The sequence below is a fragment of the Neopsephotus bourkii genome, unplaced genomic scaffold (assembly GCF_033783945.1).
Source record: "Neopsephotus bourkii isolate Nb327-2 ecotype Australia unplaced genomic scaffold, CSIRO-AGI_Nbou_v1 NB_272, whole genome shotgun sequence".
Classification (NCBI taxonomy): Eukaryota; Metazoa; Chordata; class Aves; order Psittaciformes; family Psittacidae; genus Neopsephotus; species Neopsephotus bourkii.
The window spans coordinates 771,723-787,328 of NW_026900781.1; the positions used below are offsets into that span (position 1 = coordinate 771,723).

The following is a 15,606-nucleotide window of genomic DNA, read 5'->3' on the forward strand; positions in this document are numbered from 1 at the left end:
ACTATTAGGGGAAATTTCTGCCAAATTTAGCCCGTATCTTACATCTGCTGCAAAATCTATCAAGTACAGGACCCCCCCAGCCTGCCAGGATGAAATTAAAGCTGCCATTAGATTAGTCCAGCTGAACAATGTCGCTGTGATCAAATACCACTAAATAGTTAATAGCATTTAATAAGCACAAAATACCATAGAAGCTTTTCCTTTGAAAAAGCTTCTTGAAGAGAAATACAAACTCCCTTTTGATACATCTCTTTCTTTCGTTGTCAGGTCACAACTCTAACTTCTGAATACAAACTGCTGCCCTCTTGAATTCTGCTTTGTACAAAGGGTACTTTCTGTCTCATTTCCAAACAGGAATGATTACAATTAGCAATATTAGCAGCTCTTAGTTATTTATGTTTAGAAAATAAGGCTTCCCATCTTTTTTTCCTGAATTAGTGTTGAAGCTTACATTTTTTTCAAAGCCACTGATTTTAGCAGCTAAAACAAGAAAGTCAAGTATTGCTCCAAACTGTCATTTGCTGACAGTACATTACGTTATTTTGGTGCAAGAAAGATATTCAATGTAGCAATATTAATTCCCACAATGTTTGGTGTAGGAGGGTAAGTTTTCTAAATTGTGGTCAGTTAATGCTGCAATTAGTATTAGAATTCTGTGGTTTTACTCCAGTGCATATGTCAGAAGACTGTCTTACCTACTATATTCTTATATACCCATTTGATTGAAATATAGAATCTTCTGAATGAGGACTGCTGACAAATATCCATGGGAGCTAATTAAACAGCTAGTGTCACATACGCCACTACTGCTGCCCATAGGGTATGTTGCTGTTCATAAGAAAGTCAAATATATCCTCATAGCTTATAAAGCAAAACTGCAAACTGTCTCTTGCAGAAAAACAAAATTACATAAAAACAACAGATTAAGACAATGTCATGTACATATACATTGTTAAGCTCCAAGTGCTGTATAGCAGATACCATCCTGTGCAGGTCTACTGTGGAAACCCCCTTAACAAGCAACAAACATCTTTGCAGGGTTACATGCTGTCCATTTCTAACCACAATATCTCTATATTAGGTATGTTGATACACGTAGTTAATTTAAAACTAGCTTAAGTACTTGATGCATGTATTTATAGTTAACTTCTCACAATAAGAACAGCAAAACCAGGAGGAGCTCAACAGCAACTAATTCAGGCCAATGCTCTACTTTGCCTCAATTACTAAACAAAGTCTGGTAAGGTAGAACCCAACCAAAGCAAGCTTTCTGCACTGCTAAACACCTTATCCTACACTTACAGCAGCCCTGTGAGACCACAACTACAAAAACTGTCTTTGTGCCTTCCTACCCTGTAGCAGAAGCAGGGTGTCCACCCACCAGGAGGCCATCAGAAGGCAAATCCTTTCATTCTTCAAAGCTTCCAAGAGCCTCAGAGATTTTCAAATGGAACTCCACGAAGATGACAAGCAGAAATGTTGGCCAGATTCTTCCTAATACATGCAAATCAGGCACACTTCAAGTGCTTATTAAAAAAAAACCAAAAAAACAGCATATGACAACTAACTCAACAACACTGTTAAGAGGTTAGTCAATACTTAACTACTGTATCATCACATATGTTGGAGAAGCTGTACTGTTCAGCAAGTGACTTCTTCCAAGATTAAGAGATTACACTTGCAGCAAGCACGTACATGAATCTAATCAACACTTGGCATAAGATGTTTGGATAACTCTCTCCAGAAAGTACATCTTTTCACCTTCTTTATCTCAAGGCCGTGACAAATGGGAGTTGAAACACTTCCAAAAATTTCAACTGTCATGGTAGATAACATCAAGTGCGTGTCCCTAACATTACAGAAATTCAGTTCTTTTTGGGTAACCCTTAAGCCTTGATAGCTCTTATGCACCTTCACTACTTACCTCAGGTGACTGTCACTTCACTGTCCATCTCAACTACACCTTTCACAGATTAGTACTTGAAGACATAGAACTATAACTTAAGGTAGCCAAAGACTGGGCGACACTGTGGAGCACCTAAAAGGGGAATAAAAGGAACAATCTCCCAGGCACGTAGGAGACACTGTATTGCTGGTCACAGAACACACGACTAAATCAGACAAACTGTTAAAAATGGCCAATGCTGATGCAAGCTGCAGTCAGCTGGATTAGCAAATAAAACTCAAAATCAGACAACTACATCAGGAAGCACAGTTCATCTCAGGATGAAAACCAAACAGCTTCTTTAAATGTCTGCTGAGTACTCTTTCTATAGCTTTCTTCATCTGGCTAGAGAAGACCGAATAGGCCAGTCTGTTGTCTTGACAAAACAGATCAAGTTCGTTCTGTGCATTTCAGTCCAACAGCTTTCCCATCTACGCCATCCACTTCAGCATAATAATATATAATAATATAAAGCTCTCCTATTGCTCTCATATGAGGTGAAACAATGAAAGAAAAGCAACCTCCCTGGAAAACGAAACCACAGTTCCAGCTTTTCTGTAAAAAGAAGCAATTTCTATTTATTTTTTACTATAAAAGCTTAGAAAACCAATCATGCTAGTTCTGCTGTCTTAACAGGATGCGCTGCTGACAAATGGCAAATGTATTGGTCCTCTCAAGGTAATACTACACTAACTACTCTTCACTGTTCATTTTACATCAGTCCTAGGATTTACTGTTGAATCAGATTACAGTCATTACTCTCAGATTTGCATGCAGCAGCAGTAGCCACTCTACATGGGGAAGCGACTGGACAGGAAGGCAAACAGTATAGTCACCATTTTTCATCTATCCCATATCACAGAGCCTCATTCTTGTAGAACTGAAAACACAACACCTTTTGGTGAAATACAGACTGCATGTGATGATGAGTAAGAGCTGTCTCCCTTCTCCTCTATGATCTCGTCAGTAGCCTCTTGAATTTCACCCGCACTGCTCTGGGACAGATAAACTCTCCATTCTCAGCATGATCAGTTCCACTTAGAAGCTCAACAATCACCACTCCACAATGAGTAACAAACACCTCAAATATCATGAGGCAGATGAATTCAGGCTTAATTGATACTGCACTGGGAATTGCAATGAGTTTGTCTGGAGATCTTGTATAACTGAGTTAGATTCCAACCAATAAACACAAACCTATCTTATTTTCTTGTTCTGATTTTTCAGTTATGGTGTAATGAACTACAATCATGTTACAGTATCACTGTATATCTGCTGTTAACTGAAAGAAAACCAACTTATCCTTGTATACACTTTTCTGAGTATGTAAAAGCTATCAGTTTCATCTTTTACAATGACAATGAGCACAACTGCTCCTCTCATTAGCTTACTTTCATTTTTAAACAAAATTTGCAACTAAGGGACACAGAATAAAGACCCAAGACATCTGGGCAATGAAGCAAGTGCTGTCATGTGTCATGAGAGTCACAGCCTGGTGCCAAAGATCACCACTGTTCTGCAGCTGCTGGTGCCCATGATCACAAATGGCACTAGGCGGTACAATGCTCTGCTATATTAGCAGAGACAAACAGATGAACAGGTCTACAGCACAGACTCCACCAGATGGTGGCTTATCCTTTTCTTTAGAGTCTTGTACTTTTCTGTCTGCTGAAAGAGCACTCCAGAAAGCTTTTTGCCCAAGTATCCTATGAAGCTTGTGCCACAATTGTGAAAAAAGGGTAACAGGTTCCCCAAACTTTTACGGCTCTTCCTTCCAGAATAAAGTCGAGGGAAAAAAAAGAAGGAAAACAATTCAGTGGTGCTTAGGTCATGTTCTTCATTCGGGGCTATGGGCCCCCACACAATTGGGACCTGCTTGAGCGTGTCCAGAGGAGAGCCACAAAGATGCTCCAAGGGCTGGAGAACCTCTCCTATGAAGACAGGCTAAGAGAGTTGGGCTTGTTCGGCCTAGAGAAGGCTCCGGGGAGACCATACAACAGTCTTCCAGTACCTAAAGCGGGGTTAAAATACAGAGAGGGACTTTTTACAAGGGCATGTAGTAACAGGACAAGGGGAAATGGCTTTAAACTGGAAGAGGGAAGATTTAGATGAGATCTGAGGAAGAAGTTCTTCCCTGTAAGGGTGGTGAGGCCCTGGCACAGGTTGCCCAGAGAAGCTGTGGCTTCCCCATCCTTGGAAGTGTTCAAGGCCAGGTTGGATGAGGCTATGAGCAACCTAGTCTAGTGGAAGGTGGCCCTGCCCATGGCAACCACATCAGTGCAGCACCACACAGCTGTAGCTGCGTTGCATCCATTTCTGCAGCTAGTATAATTTGTGGTAAGCTCTCACTAGCCATGCAGCTTTGCAAAGAACATGGCACTATCCCCAAAAAGGATCTCCAAAACCCATCATGGGGAACTAAACACAGCAAGAAAAACTACTAGATTTCAGGAATATCATACATTATAAACAGACATGAAGTGAATGTTTTTTACAATGAATTCTTGTCTCCACTGAAACAGCTCACCTGAAGATATTTTCCACTGCTTTTCATCACTGAGAAAGATTTAGGTTTGGTTTAAAGCTGTTCCACAGCTTAAGCAGAAACTTACTCTCTTGATGCAAAACACTGCAGTAAAGTTTCCCTCTGAATTACGAATGTCCAGATAGTACAGAAACATTCCCTTTCTGCTATAGGTATTATGTCTTTTAGCAACTACTGGATCAAATGAAGTAGGAGGTGGCAACCATTACCTCACACATGGCCTTCTCTACATCTAACAACTTCAAGTGATTCTTTATCTTCCTTTACTGTGGGTACTGCTTCAAACCCACAGGCTCTGCTAGCAGACTCAGGGACCTGGGAATCCTGAAAGCACACCCTACTGGTTGCAAATGGAGGCAAAAGAAGGTGCTGAGTATCTCTGCCTTTTCTATTTGTCACTAGATTGCCTGCCACACAGAGCAGCTGGCTCACACTTTTGCTCCTTTACTCCCCTTGTTAGTTACAACTCCAGATGAACTTCGGCTTTCCTCACTCTATTCCTTCATGCATGGGCTATATTCCTCTCACATAGTCTCTCCCTGCTTCCACCTCCTGTATACTCCTTTTTCATGTCTGAGCTCAGTCAGAAGCTCCATGCTTATCCTTCTGCCCTCTTGCCAGGCATGCTGACTTCCTGCACATGGGAATGGACCATTCTTGTGCTCAGAGATAGCTGTCCTAAAGATTAACCAGTTCTCCTGGGTCCCTCTGCCATCCAGGGCAGTTTCTGGTGGGAAACCGAACAGGCAGAGATCTTCCCTTCTGAAGTCCAGGTTTGTAATTCTGTTATTCATTTTGCCCACTTCTCTCAAAATCTTACAACTTTACAGTCACCTGGTTGCTGCAGCCAAGGCTGTCTCAACTTTTACATCTTTAACCAGTTCTTCTATTTGATTGTGAATAACAAGTCCAGAGTATCTCCTTGACTCATGCATCATACACAAAAGGCATTTTTTTTAAATTCAGTTTAGAAATCTCATGGATCACTTCCAGTCATTTTAGCTTGGTTAATGCCACTAATGAGTACCAAGGCCTGGGACTGTGACCAAAGCTCAGTGTGTTTCACTCTCACTCTTAGATTTCTGAAGTCTCTCTTGATATACTCCAGGTTACCTTTGGAGCACTACTGTTGGTACCTATGAGGAAGACAAGGAACAGGTCAGTCTTAGAAGGCGGGACAAATCTTTGCAGTCCATCTGCAACAACCCTAGGTCCTGCACCTGCCAAACAACAAAACTCCCGAGGCATATGGTGGGGACAAAAGGTATATGCCTGGATCATCCACAAGAGGAATCTCCAGTAACTATCTGTGACTGGTACCCATTGCTCCTGACACCTGCTACAGCACTGTGGCCAGAATATGGTGACAGTGACAGGGAAGTGTAACATCACTTGAGATATTCTGGATGACAAAAGCCATGATCTGTCAGTGATCAGGGATTGAGCCTGTGACTGTTCACTCAACTGTTGCTCAGATTTTGGCTAACACACAGCTTGTGCTAAGGCCTAACGTATGCTGGGAGCAGTGCCATTATGTCAGAGCAAGGGTAACATGTAGGCAGGACACAATGGACAGGAAGAGATAAAGATCATTATGCACATGCAGCTTGCTGTCTCCTGCAGCCAAAATTCTTGCATACTGATTGCCTGGCAGCCTCTTCAGAATCCACTAAGTTACAGAAACTGTATAGTTCAAAGCCCCTCTGTAGGTGGAACAGATCATGACTCTTTGTTGCCAGAAGTCACAAACTTTCAGCCTTCTCCAGCTTGACAGTCTCTGTTCACTTGGTCTCCAGCTGCTGTCTCTTCCTCGTCTTGTGTAGCTTAGGTTTTCCACAAATACCATGCCAGTGTTATCTTCATCTTCCCCTTTAAAATCTGGAGCCTCAGGGCCTTGACCACAGCACATATTCCACAAGAGAGGCCACCACTGTCCTGTCCTCCAAAGAGACGAAGAAGCACTCTGTAGACAGGACCTGGATCCTTTATATGTTAATCGACTTCTACTTCAATCCATGAAAACTGAGAGACAAAGTCTACTTTGATGTGTGACAGTCTAGAAAATACTTGCTTCCTGATCAGTAAAACTAACATAGATTTCACATAGCTGCTGTTATAAATGAAAATAAGACAATTTTTTATGATGGCAAAATGTGAAGAAATTAGGCTGACTAAAGGAAAAAAAAAAACAGAAAAAAAGAGGCACAAGACAAGATCTCATACCAGAGTTCTACTTCTACTGCTCTATAGTAGTGCCCTATAGTACTGTATATAGTATCATGCAGCATTCCATATCAGCTGAGCAATGAATCACCCACCACTGCATTTGTAGGCTTTGTGTCTACTGTGATGTCTCCTGACACAAAAAAGGACATTTTTTTAAATCATAATAAGCATACATCATTATGGGTACAGGACTTACACACTTTACATGCACAAAACAAGCCTGCATATCTGAAAGTGAATCTACATCCATCTTCTCGTAAGTGATCACCGTTTTACTTCTATAATTTATGCCTCTTGGTAAAAGAAGGAAAAGAGTTGCTTTTGTTTTTTTAAATAAAAAGCCTTTCAAGAATAAAGTGCAAAAGGCAACATTAAATTTGGCATTCTCAGGCAAGAAATGAAATTGGATCTTAATTTCATTTAACATACAGAAACCATGGTAAACAACACTTTCTGTTGTAACTTACCTGGAGTTTTATCTGTAACTGCACTACTACTTCACAGTTTGCCTGGGAGAGATTTATTAGCACAGATTATGCGCTGCATATAATTCTCTATCCACTTAAAACTCGCTTCCTGATGCAGACAAAGTACACAAGTTACCTGGTATCTCTACTTCATGCAAAAAGTAGAACTACTCAAATCAGATTCTGTGCCACTATTAAAAAAATCTCTCCAATAGAGGAGTAAGACACAACTTAAAACTACTATGTGCTTCATTCATATAAAGACCACTTCATACCTATTTACATATAAAAAAAAAATTTAAGAGAGGCTTCAGTAATATCTTTTAAATACAAATTACTTCAGAGAAACCTAATGGAGAGATACTTGTTTTGAATGAGTGCAGGTGTCAAAGTACTACTCCTTTCAAATGTATTAAGAAAACAAGAAGTATATAATTGTTCAATACAAAGAAAAGGCAATAATTATACTTTACAAATGGGGAAAGCATGTACTCATTCTTGCCAAGAGCTATCCTGCCAGCTGCTTAGAGCAAACATTATCCATTTTAATTCTTTCACAGTCTTGGTGAGCTACTGCTGAATTAAAATCCAGCTGATCTCAGGTGGAAGCACTCCTGTAGAGACCTGACTGATCTTAACTGTGGGAACTAGGCTAAACAGCTGACTGTGCAAGATATACTAAGGATAGAGTATGGGTGGGTCTGCTCAAAAGTCAGGGCACAATAAAGTGTGTTGTGAAGATTCTCCATGGGAACAAAACCTTTCTTTCTCAGAAAGATGGAGGAGAGTTTCTGGCCTTTAGAACACATGGCTTCCTCAGCAACAAGAAAACATGTCAAAGCAACATAAGAAACTATTACTGGAATTTGAGAGGACAACTATGCTTTCACTTGATCTTTTACCAAAAATATTGTAAAGGGCAGGGAGTAATGTATATTTACAAGGCTTCTGTAGATTAACTAGTCCTCAATAACAATCCAGTATAGAACCACAAAAATTTGTTTAAAATTTAACACATAGTAACATCAAAACAAACAAATGTTTCCATGGAGACAACTACCTAAATAAATGCTCACAATGGATCCAAGGCATGACGTCACCCAAGCCTGCCTGCAACCATAGTAACATGCCAGTGTAAACAGAAATATTTTTATTTTTCTATCTAATAATGTCATAGAATTAGCAGTTTTATGGCAGTGCTTAAACCATATTCTTGCAGAGCTGAGTGGTAACACTTCTAAAATAACATCAGAAGTATTTATATCAGAGCTATTACTATTACCATATTAACTACATACAACAAGTGGAGTATGCGTATGGCATAGCTAACATATCAGATTTCCCAGAGCAGTTGTTGACCCCCGTAAACAAAGAAATTTAAGTTCCTAAGGCAACATGCCGGAATGCTGGTCAGAGATCAGTAACATCTATTCTTCTTGGGTATTCTGCTTTCCTTAACACAAAAACTCTGAAGTTCTGATGCTGTTGTGTCTCACTGCCTTGCTGAATTAAGAAGAATGCAGCCACATGTTGCTTTTCATATCAAATACAGAACACTTCTGAGCCCTTCTCCTGTGTCACCAATGAGCTTGCTTTCTCCAAGGCAACAAGATTCACTAAATCTATATTTGCACTCGCAAGCATAACACAAGATACACAGCCTACAAACTTTCGCAGCTCTGGAAGAGTAACATAAAAGAAACAGTTCATTAGGAAAATTTGCAAGGCAAGTAATCATTTCAGCTACTAAAAAAGATACTCATGGAATTCCCATTCTCATAAAATGCCTCCATTTTCAAATGCTATCACATGTCCACACACTTTATGTCTCTAAATTCAGTAGACCCCACCGTCCAACCACAGTGTTAGTGTTGTATGCAGTCCAAAGAACACATGAAGAAAAGAGCCTGAAGTTTTGACTGTGGAAGTATAAAATACAGCAAGGAAAACTTAATGACATAATTGTGTTTATACATACACACACTTTTGTTAGTTTTGCTGCATTTTTAACAATTTCATCCCATAGATATTGTAAAGCTTTGTGATCACTTTTCACAATTCCTTCTGCTTTTCCAGATGCAACATGCATAGAAAGATAGTATCATGTGAGATGTCTCTATTGCAAGTTTTTATAGCCTAAAAGAAAAAAATAGAAAAAAGAGAAAAGAAAAAAATAGAAAAAAGAGAAAAGAAAAAAGAAAGAAATGACAGTCCATCCCAAGTGTATTAATGCAATCCAAATATTTGGCATAAATGTAGGTGGCTGTCCTCTGATCTCTAGGGATGCAAATGATAAATACTCATACATGTGGCTACTCTCAGAAGTGGGCTTTGGCTTTTCATTTCAAGTAATTCCATTGCACAATTCACTGCTTCTTAATTTCTTGTGTATTTCTGAGCTGACAATAGGAAGATTTTAAAATAGAAAAGAAAAAAGGCAGAAAAAGACATCTATTAAATCAGATTTAAACACACAACAACTTACACAATAATCCACCAAACTGGAAGGATTTGTGAGACTCTTATGAACATAAAAATCATGGCTGAACAAAAATAGGTGGTAGGGGAGGGGAGCAGGTTGTGTGTGTGTGAGATCACCCAATTTACATCTTTTCTTGCCAAACAATGCAATTCTAGCAATTCTTCTTTCATGTCTACTACTCTGCATTCTTTGCGTTAGACCATTCCTTCTTCTTATCCTAAAGTACAAATGTTGCTCGCATGAAGGCTTTCAGTGGACCTTTTATGAAAGATAAATAGACAAATTATACTTCAGACTGACCTGACATCTTCATCCAGAAGAAAAACAGCACTCTACACTTATTTGCAACAAAGGTTCAGCAGGATTTCCTCAGCCTTTATAACAACATACACTTAATCTCAAATGAACTAATCTCTGAAAGACAGGCACATAGTCCCAGCTCTGAAGAAGTATTATGGACTATTCAAGACTTTCAGGAGTTTGTTCACCTGGTTTGGTAGAGGTGGGTTAAGAGTCTTCATTACTTCTCAGCATTGAACTGATAAAATCTGTCCTGCAGTAGAAAAAGCTACCAATCACAGAATAAAACCCTATCTTTCAGTAGCTCTTAGGTAAACATATCTGTTACTAATTTCCCTGTTACCCTATTAGCAACACACAGTTCCTATCTATTTTGCTGGTACCTGTAGCAGAACAATAAATGTAGCCTGGGAAAGTTAGGAGGATGACAAACATGGGCTTTATACATAGTAATTCATAAATCCAAAGAACAATTCTGCTAGATTAATTATTTTCTAGTGTCTTAACAACATGTGCTGTTGTCATAAACTGTAAGTATAGCTGGTTAGAAAACAAACCTTGCTAAACACAGTGGCTCCCCAGTAATATACCCAACAGAAAACCTGTTTGAAAGTTTCACAGTGTTAGATGGTAGGTGCAGTTGGATATGCCGAACACTTTTTCTTATCTTTTTGCATGTGTTCCGTGGCCAGACTACAACTGCCAAGACCCACCAGCCCCATCCCACTGAACCACTACGGCTGACCACAAGAATCCCAGGCCAAAGTCCATCTTTTGAAACACAGTCTAGCTGAAAAACCTAAAAACAACAGTGAAGTACAGAGCCTTCTGTTACTTGTAAGCATAACTCAATTACTGAGGCATGGAAGCAGTACTCTGCACTTTCTGGGGAGCAAGAGATTCTTCTATAGTGTTTAATGTTTTTAGTTCAACGTAGAAGGGGAAAAATTTGGGTTGTCAAAAAACCTTAGTGCTCTGCTGGGAAAAAGCTGCTGGTAAAATGGAAATGAGTAGGGGCTTATTTTGTGAGTATGCCTGTTTTGATGCAGTACCAAATCTATTATTATCCTCTAGTTTAGGGTTGGATGGGAGGCAAAAGAGAAAGCAAGGAAAATCAGTTGTCTAAACATGCTCAAGAAACCCTGTGTACTCAGCCTATGCATAAGCCTCCTAAGTTAGAACGTATTACTAACAGTTGAGTAACTGCAGCCATTACATCTTCCCTTGTTAATATTTAAAATACTATATGTGAATAAATGGGATCCAGACTAAAAAGAATTGCTGACATATGCTCTCAAGAATAAAAATATATATAAAAAAAAAACCAAACAAAACCCCACACTTAACAAAATGTGGAAGTATACCTATCAAAAGCATGCGCATGAAAAAACAGACCTTCCTAGTAAAGGAAAACTCATCTAAGTTTCCCCATCTGCCACTTAAGCAATATTAATTTAAAAATAAAAGTTTTAAAAGATAAGAGTTTATAAAATGCATGTTATATGTACATGTGCAGGTGAGGAATGAGCAAGTAATTAATAAACAAGATAAAATACTTTTTCATTTGATACAGATATCTTCTGAAATATGAAATACAAGAGAGAGGAAAAGATGGTGTTCAAGGCCAGGTTGGACAGCCTTGGGTGACATGGTTTAGTGTGACGTGTCCCTGCCCATGACAGGGGGGTGGGAACTAAATGATCTTAAGGTCCTTTCCAACCCCAACTATTCTATGATTCTATGGTACGCTTCTTCCAAGAGAAACAACAGCATTTCTCAGTGGTAATGGAAGGAATGTCTGAGAAACTGTTGCACAGGCACCTCCGCACAGACAGCTGAGCTGACACTGCTGAACAATCGCAAGGGGTTATGTTGACATATTTCTAGGCTTCAGGTCCTCACTGTCTCACAACTTATTCCTGTAGAATAGGTCCAAATTTCTTCCACCCCAGCAGGCACCAAAACTTATACTTCTTTATATCTGCTAATGTTGCACAATTGTTTATGCCATATCATTGGGTTGTCCTACCACTAACTTGCCTCTACACTGTAATGAGAAAGTAGGGCTAAGACTTATTATCTCCTATGATGACAGATACAGAGAAATTTCAGATGATAAAACCCAAATAAGAGTTGAAATTAAATGCCAGCACTGCCTATCATAACAAGAAATAAACAACCATACAGCATAAACATCCATTTCAATACGCTACTTCACTGATAGTGTACCTAACTCTGGCGACACAACTTCCAAAAAATACAGCTAGGGACTCAAAGAGAAAGTGGACTGATACAAGAACAAAAGGATAGAAACATGCATATATGGTGTTCTCAGTTGTCTAGGTAAGATCCCCGAGGAGAAAAGAAAGAAAGAAATCAAACAAGTAATGTCATTTTAACTATGCATGTTAACACTAGACAACCTTTCAAGATCAAGGGCCTTCTCTGCCTTCCTATGCTTTGATGCACTCCACAGGATCAGTGCTTGTAGGAAGTTTTTCCAACTACCCTTGTAAGCCACTCAGTTTGCATGTCCTCCCCAGCATTACACCACAGTAGCTGGGAGCACAAGCCAAATAAATGCTCCTACTACAAGTAGGAGCCTACTACAAGCTACAAGTACAATTAAGGGGCCCTTCTTCAAACATGTCCATCAACACACAGAGGTGTGAGACAATTTAAACAGTTACTGTGGTAATAAAAAACCATAATAAACAAGGCTATCAGATCATATACCAGGAGAACAGGGAAGGTGAAAATAATCCAACTCTACACATAAAGCAAGAACAACAAATTATCTGGAGTTTCATACAGAATATGTCAGAACAGTTGAATGTCTTCCCTTGGATTTGACAAGTTCCTGGACCAAGCCTGCCTAGGTTTTCAATTTCTGGAGGAAGTTTCACTAAAGCTCTAATCTGCTTACAAGCATAAACTAGGATCACTGAAATAATCCTAACTAATTAATCATAACCATGGATTTGCATCACAAATCCACCATCAGTTTGATGTGGCCATACACTTTGGGTAGATATTGTGCTATACATCAGCATTGTTGTTAAAATAATGGGTTTTAGCAATGTCCCACCTTAGCCTCTGAGGCTGAGTTTTGACAAGATGTAAAACTACATCCTGACTTCATTCAGATATCCTTCAGGAAACATTCACATCATTTACTGTGGTAAAAAAAAAAAAATAATTTCTTGGAATAACCTGCATTTGTCCTCTTCATTTCGTCTTTGTGCAGTGCAACATCCGTGACACTGAAGTCAGTTTAAGATAGCAGAACAGAAGCTGAAAGCTTTACTTCAGAGAAAACAACACAGTTTGATAAAGGAACAAGAAAGAGATTGATTGTGACAAAGACAAATAGTGTCTCAACATCTGTAAGCAACATATTTATGATACTTACAAAACATGTTGGGGAGACAAGGAAACATTGGCAGAAATGAACTTACTTGATCTTACTGAAGACAATGTCAACATCTGTGATTGTCACATTCTTCCCATCTATCACATGACAGTCTTTACATAGCTTTGACCAGTTCTTCCCATGCATTTCTTTTCCTGTGGCTCTTGTATCACCATGGATAGCAAATTTTCTAAAGGCCTCTTCCAAAGCACTTAATTCTCCTGCTATGGCTCCCTCATGGGAGCTGTTTGAATCATATGATAATCGTTTTGCTGCTCGCTCCTTTGCTGGATCTGAAGGAGACTTTGGAGGAGTCTTATTCACAGGTTTGGTCGACTTCGCTTTATTGTCAGCCATTGTGCTACAAAGAAGAGGAGGGTAAACTCATCACATTAAATTGCAGTAATTTAGTTTCTAAGCTACACGATACAATCCATGTCACAATGTATGAATAGTAAGAGATCTATAAAGTTAGTATGAACTCAGTGCCCTCCACCATCAACCAACAGTCTATATACATAGAACCGTTTAACACTCTGCCCACCTAGAACAGAAAAAAAAAAGCAGCTAACATATAAAAAAAAAAAAAAGGCAGAGAAAGAACATTTCAAAATGAGCACAAACCTAATTTCATCATCATTACATCAGCCAACAAGAGAACACTTACTGTTTCTTTGGCTTTAAATAGCAATCACCACAGTCATTCTACTGATGTGGATGAAAATATGCCCTTTACATTGTAAGCATTGCAAGCATTGCTATCTGTTTTTATTTCTGAAGGTAAAATCATAGAATCACAGAATCAACTAAGTTGGAAAAGACCTTTAAGATCATCAAGGCCAACCATTACTCCACCACTGCCAAGACCATCACTAAACCATACTCCTGATGGCCTCATCTATACAGTTTTTGAACACTTCCAGGGATGGTGATTCCACCACCTCCCTGCTGCAATACCCGATTACCCTCTCTGCGAAGATTTTTTTCCTAATATCCAATCTAAATGTCCCCTGGTGTAGCTTGAGGCCATTTCCTCTTGTCCTATCGCTTGTCACTTGGGAGAAGAGACCAACCTCCACCTCACTACCACCTCCTTTCTGACAGTTGTAGAGAGCAATAAGGTCCCCCCTAGCTTTCTCTTCTCAGTAAACAACTCCAGGTTCCTCAGCTGCTCCTTAAGACTTATTCTCCAGATCCTTTATCAGCTTCATTGCCCTTCTCTGGACCCAATTCAACATCTCTTTCTTTTATAGACATTGTAGTGAGGGGTCCAGAACTGAACAGAGTATTGGAGATATGGCCTCACCAGTGCCAAGTACAGGGGATGATCACTTCCTTGGCCCTGCTGGCTACACTATTTCTGATGCAGACCAGGATGCCATTGTTCTTCTTGGCTGCCTGGGCACAAGCTGGCTCATGTTCAGCAGGTATCAATCAGCACCCCCAGGTCCTTTTCCATGGACAGCTTTCCAGCCACTTTTCCCCAAGCCTGGAGCACTGCAAGGGAGTGTGGCACAAATGCAGAACCTGGCACTTTGCCTTGTTGAACCTCATACCACTAGCCACGGCCCATTGATCCAGCCTGTAATAAATAGCCATTTATTTTGTAGATTGTGGCTTTTTAATTATTAATGGAAAAATTAAATACATTGAATGTGTAGCAAAAAAGAAAAAAAAAACCCTAACATGCCAGAAGCATGTCATCGAAGCCTTTGTCTTCTGCCCATACATCTTAGCTTGGCAAAAATAAGAGGCACTGAAAAGCCTAGGGATAGGGTGCACTGTTGCTGTCCCAACACCTAAAGGAAGGCTGTTGCTCAGACTCACATCTGTGGTGCTGCTACAAATTATAACCCATAAAGGTATGCCTCAGGTATCAGAAGTTTGGCAAATAATAGATAAGGGCTGGAAAGTTCACCATACTTACCTCATCTATTATTCTAAAGCCACAGCTGTACATGTACATGACTAACACATGCAAAGATTGGTATTTATTTCTAATTAATGTCTTTTTCTGCATCAGACAAAAAATTATTTGTCTTATATACTGTAATTCAATACAAACTCCTCAGCAATGGAAACAATCCTAAAATTTTACCACTTCTAATACTGCTTAGCCTCTGTCACTTCAACAACCAAGGCATACCTTTTCCTGCACACTGGATTAACCATAACTACCTGTAATGCAGCAGCTATTTTTCAGCTTCATGATTAGAAACAACCTTTGAA

General features: G+C 39.5%; 1 protein-coding gene across 1 annotated transcript in view; it reads right to left on the reverse strand.

The window, feature by feature from the left end:
• The window catches only part of TPPP (tubulin polymerization promoting protein), a 57,690-nt gene that overhangs the window by 28,947 nt on the left and 13,137 nt on the right, over positions 1 to 15,606 (reverse strand). Inside the window, exon 2 of the mRNA XM_061346309.1 lies at positions 13,424 to 13,738. Coding sequence (XP_061202293.1) covers positions 13,424 to 13,734 — 311 coding nt within the window. The 5' untranslated portion in view covers positions 13,735 to 13,738. The remainder of the gene's footprint in view (positions 1 to 13,423; positions 13,739 to 15,606) is intronic.